The sequence below is a fragment of the Centrocercus urophasianus genome, unplaced genomic scaffold (genome assembly GCF_019232065.1).
Source record: "Centrocercus urophasianus isolate 14NV4802_14NV808 unplaced genomic scaffold, USGS_Curo_1.0 seq_16, whole genome shotgun sequence".
Classification (NCBI taxonomy): Eukaryota; Metazoa; Chordata; class Aves; order Galliformes; family Phasianidae; genus Centrocercus; species Centrocercus urophasianus.
Window position 1 is genome coordinate 43,765,489 of NW_024884711.1, and position 8,036 is coordinate 43,773,524.

General features: G+C 48.7%; 1 protein-coding gene across 1 annotated transcript; it reads right to left on the reverse strand.

Annotated features, from left to right (window-relative positions):
- Positions 1 to 3,350: 3,350 nt before the first annotated feature.
- On the reverse strand, positions 3,351 to 5,171 carry LOC122159647 (zinc finger protein 260-like). The gene has a single exon (XM_042817434.1). The coding sequence runs from the start codon at positions 5,169 to 5,171 to the stop codon at positions 3,351 to 3,353; it is 1,821 nt and encodes a 606-aa protein (XP_042673368.1).
- Positions 5,172 to 8,036: the final 2,865 nt, after the last annotated feature.

Consider the following 8,036-nt stretch of genomic DNA (forward strand, 5'->3'; position numbering starts at 1 on the left):
TCAACCCATCACCACCGTGCCCACTGACCACGTCCTCATGGAGCCTGTTTGCTCTGTGAACAGAGAAGGGATTTGTGGAAACGTGTGATGCTGAATGTCCTGTTGCTCACCTAGTTTTCACTCTGGTCCTTTTCCTCTCCTCAATCCCTGTTAGTGGGGACACCAGGCTCCCTACAGCCTGAGATTCTTGAGGAAGTTCTCACGGGAACCGTCACGTCCTCAAAAGACAAGTAAACATCCCAGGATACTTATATCCAAGCAGATGTTTGCTCTGGTGCCAAAGACCCTCTCATTCCCACCACATCACAACATGCTGAGCACCAATAGGCTCTATGCGTCCCATCAAAGCACGAAATACACACTCTCATGGAAGTGCTCTCCATCTCAGTCTGTCTCCATCTCTCTTCCAGGCAGGCTGGAGTCAAGGAGATACTGAGATGATACACACAGATAGTCAGTGAGTCACTGTAAAGTTCAAAAAGTTCTGAAATTCCTCCTAAAAACCACATTAGAAATGTACACGGATATAAAAATTGTAGCAAGTGTCTCAAGACAAGATTTCCTGTCCCACTGTGCAACACCAGAATAGTTCTTTTTATCAGAGCTTGGATCTCTCTCCATTAACACAACTGTGATCTCATTCTTCCAGCTTCAGCCTGGCCATGATGGCAAAATCAGAGCTTGTGAGGATCCTGTTCACGTGGTGACTGAGACTGCTCAGTGGATAAGCACTCACATGTGTGGCTTTCTGCATAAAATCTGTGCAGTGGAGAATGAGGCAATGATTTTAAGCAGTTTAGTATCATGATCTCTTTTAATGAGTTCAAGGAGAAAAGGATGAAGGTTATTTTGCTACCTAGATGGGAAAGGATTTGGCATTGTCCAATCTGCAGATAAATCCATTCTCCCTCAAAGAGCTTTAATTATTCCATGGTCCTGAACCAAGCACCTAACATGACAATTAGCAGCAGACAGTAGACCTGGCAATCCAAACTGTCTGTGAGCCATCTCTTTGAAAGGGTCCTTTGGGGAAATCTTTCATGTCATGTCCCTACGATGGGCAGATCCTGGTGTTACCCAAGGAAGTCTTTGCTTCCAGCACTGTGCATCCATAAGTGGGACACTAGGGATGGAGTTTGGATCACGATGAAGATAACCATATTTAAGGCATAAAATGTGCAGATAACTTAGAGCACTTCACACAGTTCCACACCTACGTCTGGATCGCTGGCTGGAGGCCCAGATCTCCACATGGGGGTCTGAGCTCCCAGCTGGTTGGTGGAAGGATGGTCAATATGGTCAGCATATTCATCTTCATCAACACTTTCCATCTGGTTATCACTTTTCCATCTCTTGCCCTGGCAGTTTTGCCTGTTGCATTGTGGATAGTGGTTCTCTCGATGATAGCTGATGAAATGAAAGCCACAAACAGAAAACAGGTTCACTTTGTTTGCCTTTGTTCTTTACTTACTTACTTTATTGAGAAGATAATACAAACTATCAGCCCTGATTTTCCCCAGAAGTTGGAACACTGGCTATGGTGAATGGTGAAAGATCCAGGGATGTCCAGGAAGGCTACTGGCATTGACTCACTTCTTTCTGCATGTCAAAGGTTTCAGCAATACAACTGGCAAACCTCCCACACCACTTCTTCTTGCTGGCAAAATCTTTACAGCATCATGCTAGACTAATAGAAAGGAAATAAATTAATTCATCTGGTGATTACTCACTGAAGAGCTCTGCTCTCCCTCTGCCCCTCAGCAGGCCCAATAGAAGCGGTTTTGCTTTTCTAGCTGGCTTAGCCACATTCTTCCTGAGGAACATAGTTTCCCAGCCCTGCACTGTAGGGTGCACCTACCCACCATAAGGCCCAGAACCATTGCCATAAAAAGAGTGACCTCAGATACCCCTAAAAAACCCCGAAATCATTTTCTCTGGTATATCTGTCTTTTCTGCCCAGAAATGAACCTTCACCAAGCCAGAAGTAATTGAGGGAAAACTTGTCTACAGTTGATGATGACATGAAAGTTACTCTGTGCTTTTGGAATTTGGCAACTGTACTCAGTGTTGGCCTTGAGTCACCACAGCATAGTGATGTCCAAGCAGTTGGGGAAGGCAAAGCTCAAACATTATTTGTCCTGTTCACTTTGCAACATCTGTGCCTCCATTTCCCTGCCTGGAGGCAGTTGCTCCAGAATAGTCAGTGCAGACGAAGAACAGTTTGGGTCTGAAGTGTCACAGCAAGTAGTTTCCCAAAGTTAAGCTGATGGCTTTCAGTGCCTTCAAGAGGATGCCATGTGCAATACACCTTGGGAGAAGGAGGAAGTCTGTACTTTAGGAATGGGTAATGGACTTCTCTACCTGCACAAAACCAGAGGCAGAGATACTGCCTCACCATGGAACATTTTTCTATTCCCTTGGACTCTACTTATTACAGCAAACAACAAACCCTAATAAGTGTTTTCAATCTGCCAGCTCTCATGTGGCCAGGTACCAGGGCTGCAAAGATACCTTGGGGAGCGGCTCATGGGATTGTGGGCTCACTCTGCTTCTCCACTTCATCAAGGACTTTCCAGACACCAAGAACACTCTGGTGAGGGAATCATAGAATTATCTGAATTGGAAGGGATCTTTAAAGGTCATCCAGTCCAACTCCCCTGCAATGAACAGGGACACCTACAGCTAGGTCAGGGTGCTCAAAGCCTCCAACAAAAATCATTGGCAGTGAGCAATAACAACTGTCCATACTTTTGAGTAGCTGCACAGTTCCCATTATATGAGGGAAAGGTAGGGAAAGCATCCCAACAGGAAAATATTTTCCAGTTTTCTAGCCCATCAAGTCTGAAGATCTGTTCAACTATTCCTGCTACTTGGTTTGAACTCCCCAAATACTGCCCTGAAAAGTCAACATCCTACCATAAGCTTTACAGTGACAGTCAGGGAAGCAGGCAGATGAGAAGCAGCTTTCTCTCAGAAGCACTGTGATATAACAGAAATAAATCCCTCCCAACAATTCTGGTCACACATTGCCCACACAAAACATCGTTGGCCTCCACCGTTTTGGCAGGCTTTAGAGGCACAAGCATCCCATTACCAAGGATGCCAGGGGCTCATCCCTTCACCTCTGAGTGCTCTGAAGAGTTGTGTTCTCCAGCCCCATCCCATAGCTGTAAGCACAGATGTAAGCTGAAGGTTGACTCAGAAAGCAGCAGGATGGGACTAGTTTCTATCCGTGCTTTGCCCCCTTCAACCTCACCCACCCCACAAACATCAGTTTGCTTCCATCCCCGTTTTCTCAAAGATTCTTCCTTCAGGAATGGGAACCAGATCCTCTCAGCTCTACTCTTCACTCATCGCAGGGTCATCTGCTCAGTGGGGTGAGACCCACCACCAGGCCTTGTGTCCTCCCCACATTTCACGTTGGAGCCAGCTCCTTCCCGCGCATGGATTTTCTGGTGCCTCCTCAGATACTTCATCAGCCGGTAGCGCTTCCCGCAGACCCCACACTTGTAGGCCCCACCTCGGGAGTGGAGCAGCTGATGTTTAATGAGGTGACGCTTCTGGGGGAAGCACTTCCCACACTTGGTGCATTTGCAAGGCCCCATGCGGACGTGGATCGTTTGATGCCGGAAGAGATTGGCCTTCTGGTTGAAGGTCTTCTCGCACTCAGGGCACTGGTAGGGCTCCTCCTTGGTGTGAATCCTCTGATGTCGAACCAGGTTGGAGCGCTGGGTGAAGCTCTTCCCACACTCGGTGCATTTGAAAGGCTCTCTCATGTGGGCTCGCTGGTGCCGGACCAGTTTGCGGCTCATGCGGAAGCTCTCCCCACACTCGCTGCACTTGTACGGCCCCTCGCTTGTGTGGATCTTCTGGTGTCTGGTCAGGTTTGATTTCTGATTGAAACTCTTGCCACACTCAGGACAGGAGAACATCCGTTCACCTTTGAAAGCTTGTTTTGTTGAGGGTTCTTTCTTGGATGTGGATTTCTCTGGCGTCCCCTCTTTGGTGGGCTGACTGCATTTCTTCTGCTTCCTTCGTGGGCTCTGTCTCTCCTGGTGGTCATCCTCCACACCAGTTCGCTCTTCAATCTGGATCCTTTGGGTGGCACTCGGGTTTGGCTTCTGACCACAGTGGATCTCACTGTCAGTGCTTTTCTGTGGTTCTTCCTTCACGTGGAGCACCCTGTTACCAGCTACGCGACCTTTTTGGTCATGGTGCCCGTCAGAATCCCTTTCCTTTTTAACCTGTCTTCCCTGTAAAACCATCAATGAGAGTTCTGGATCAAAGAGCTTTCCACAGTCCGGGTTTTCTTGTGGTTCTTCCTTGATGTGAAGTTTCTGGCAGGCTATTGCAGTGATGTTTTCTGTGTCGCAGGCGAGTGGTCCTGGTTCCTCTTTCATTTGGATTTTCCCATGAGGGCTTTGTGGATCACATGGGATTTTAGGTCCTTCATTAAACACACACTCCAACACATTCTCTTCTGACTTAAAGGCAGTTTCCTCTTTAATCTGTATGACCTGGAGAGGCACATCTTCAATGTGTCCCTTGAGTGGCTTTTCCTTAGCATGGTTCCTCTGATGGACGTTGAAATACCGCTTGGTGCTCAAGCTCTTCCCACACTCGGTGCAAATGAAAGGCCCTCCACGAAGGTGGATCTTCTGGTGGGCCAACAGTGTGGCACTCTGCCCAAAGCATCTGCTGCACTCGGGGCACTGGAAGGGCTTCTCCCTCTTATGGATCTCCTTGTGGGCCGTGAGCGTTCCCTTCTTCACAAAGCTCTTCCCGCATTCGCTGCAGGCGGACGGCCTCTTCTCCGTGTGCGTCCGCATGTGGATGTTGAAGTAGATCTTTGTGCTCAGCCTCTTGCCGCAGAGGGCACAGAGGTAGGGCCCACCCTTGGTGTGTGTCTTCCTGTGGGCCGCCAGGCATATCTCCAGGCAGAAGGAACGCCCGCATTCCCCGCAGCAGAAGGACCTCTCCCCGGTGTGGATGCTCTGGTGGGTCCTCAGGTGGCCCCTGGTGGTGAAACGCCGGCCACACTCCCCGCAAGCGAAGAGCTCCTCCGCCGTGTGGACGCGCTGATGTCTCTTCAGGTTGCCCTTCTTGCTGAAGGACTTGCCGCACTCCTGGCACAGGTGTGCCTTCACCACGTGCTTCACCATGGCCTTCATGGCAACGGTGCCCCGAGTGATGGGGCTGCCAAAAGGCCACGATGTTACGGGGACGGACTGTCAGGGAGGATACAAAAACCATCAGGACGTACACACTGAGGTGTACTTTGATGGACGTGCTTTGTTCCCCATAAGGGAAAGGCCGACGAGGTGTGTGTGGTCTTCCTCATTTCTCAGCCTCCTTTGGCTCAGCAGCAGAAGCAATGTTTGTAACTTCATCTCCTGCCCTCTCTGATCTCTTGTGGGAGCTTCTTCGCATTCCCGGAGATTGCCAGACTGAAAAAATAAAGGGAAAATTAAGGCATTATTTCTTCTCCACCTGCTTTGTTCAGTACATAAACACAACGGGTCACACCTCAGCTGCTCCATGGGAGATAGAACTCAGGACATTTGAAGCCACAAGATTCCAACAAAGAGATCAGGAACAAGCTGATTTCCCCTGGCAGTGCAAGGATTTATGCACTCACTGCTAGAATGATGCTGAGATTTCAGCTCTGTTGCTGCACCAGTGTCTTACTCTCAGAATAGTTCTCCATTCTTTTATCAAGATTTAGAAATAAATGCATTAATAATGTAATGCAGTTTGCATTATTGCAATGCAATTGTTGCAATTTCTCCCCCAAGCCCCTAAGAAAACAAAACTTGGCACTGCTTGCAGAACAAACTTTGCTGCTTTGTGCTAGCAGACCTCCATGCACAGGGGAAATGGGGTCAGTGTACATCTGGAGAAGTGGGATGCAGAAAGCTGAAGTGACTTTGTCCCTTCAGAGAAGGGTCAGTATGCTGCAGGATCTGGATCCTATGTGCTGCCATTAGACAAAAGGAAGGGCCAACAGATGTGAGCAGCATCTCCTCTCAAGACTGTGAATTCCAGCTGGGAAAAGATCAAGAAAGACGGAGGGGAGGAACATTATTGCTAGAGGTGACTGCTAACAAAGCCATATGGCTGGCCAAGCTTATACTGGAGGTGCTGCTGCCAAACCTACCAGTTATGGGGTGGCTGCCAACATGGACATGGGTTGCCAGTGGGACCTCCCCTGGAGCTCTGGGAGGCTGTGACTGGGAAGATGAGTCCCTGGGGAGATGGCCACCAAGGCATGAGGGATGCAGGGATGTGCCATGGATCAGGAGATTCAATGGGAGATTGGGCGCACGGACATCCCAACACAATGGTGGTGAGGAGATTGTAACTGCATGCTCCTCAAAGGAAAGGCTCAGAGAGGTAAATGAAGAGGGACAGCTATTTCAGAGGGCAGTTATAATGAGAAAAGTTATTTCAAATGTAGTCCCCTTCAGCAAACCCAGGATCCCTGCTGATGTCTGGAGATCCACCTCTGAAGCACAATGATGCTCCTGTCCAGGCAGAACTAGACAGACTGGGACAGAAGAACTGGTGGAAAAAGTAAAATATATGTAAAAAGCAACAACCTACAAGCTTTTCTAGGGTGAGAAGAGACAAAACATACAGACTTGGAGCAGAACACAGGTAGAGATTGCCAGTGGGGGGTGGAAGCTCCCAAAGAACCAGAACCCTCCTGGGTGGGGAGCTGATATCTGACCCTACAACAAATTTTAATCCAGCAGACAAAGCCTCAGCATTGGCCAGGCTGCTAAGAGGGCTCAGAAAAGTTCCAAAGCACGCTGTTACCCAGAAAGGCCATCCACCCCCTGGGCAGGCAGCAGAGTCAGCCCCTGACCACCAATAGTTAGGAAATCTGCAGCAGCACTTCGCTGGGTTTTGTTACCCCTGGATTTTGGCAAAAAGCAACACATCCCAATTGGTGTTAAAGTAAAAATCCCTGCCTGCTTGCTTTCTTTCTCTTTATTTCCAAGCATCCAGATCCCGCCAATCCAAAGCCCGCCTTTCCTTCCAGCTCAGCAACTAAGGACAGCATCCCAGCGAGAGCCAATTTGCCTTTTCCTCAGCCTACCCAGACACATGGAGATGGGGCTGTCAGAAAAGCACCTTACCTGGATGAGCTGTCAGTCTGGGGCTGGCATCATCCCTCTGCCTGGGGGCAACCAAGGCACAGCGTGCTGCTGCCTCCCCGCATCCACAGCCCGAACGATGGAAAGGAAGTCTGCAGGCAGCACAGCGAGAGGAAGGGTGAATTGAACGAAGACAGAGAGCAAAAGGCCGAGGGGATGGGGTGCCAACGGGTGGGATTCCCAAGAGTGAGTCTCACTGCTGGCTGCAGCACTGGGGGGGAAGGAGGAAAGCTGAGGGCTGGAGCTCCGCGCTGCCTGCTGGGGATTGTAGTTCTTGGGGATTGTAGTTCTTGCCCTTTTGCGGTCAGGATGCGGCTGCTTTGGAATGAAAGCGTTTGCTTTGTATGAGGGAGGATGTATTTATCCAGTGGTTCTCTGTCCGCAGCAGCTGGCAGCCCCCAGAATGGAAGCAGAAAGGCTCGTGCCTTGCAAGCAGCACAGCAGCCCTTGTGTTGCTCAATGGAGGCACAAAGATTGTGCAGGTGGTGCAAGGTGAACGCTGAGGCAGTGCAGTGACAGAGAAATCACTGCAATGTCACCAGACAGGCTCCTGTGAGCAAAATGTTCTTAACTTCTAGATATAAGTTTGCAATAATGGTGGTGGTGGGCTGACAGTTGGAATAGATGATCTTAAAGGTGTTTTCCAACCTTGACAATTCTATGATTCTATGATTCTATAATACTTAACCTGATAACAAATCAATATTTTGGTGGGTTGTTTGGAATCTCCCTGAAACTTAGAAGTGATCTAACACAACAGCTAAACAAAATATAATAATATCAAAGAGGGAATCTGCCTCAGGACATTTTTTAATGCAACACTGAGTCGCACAAAAATATCTTTAATTATAGCAATAATTATTAAAAAGTAATGAT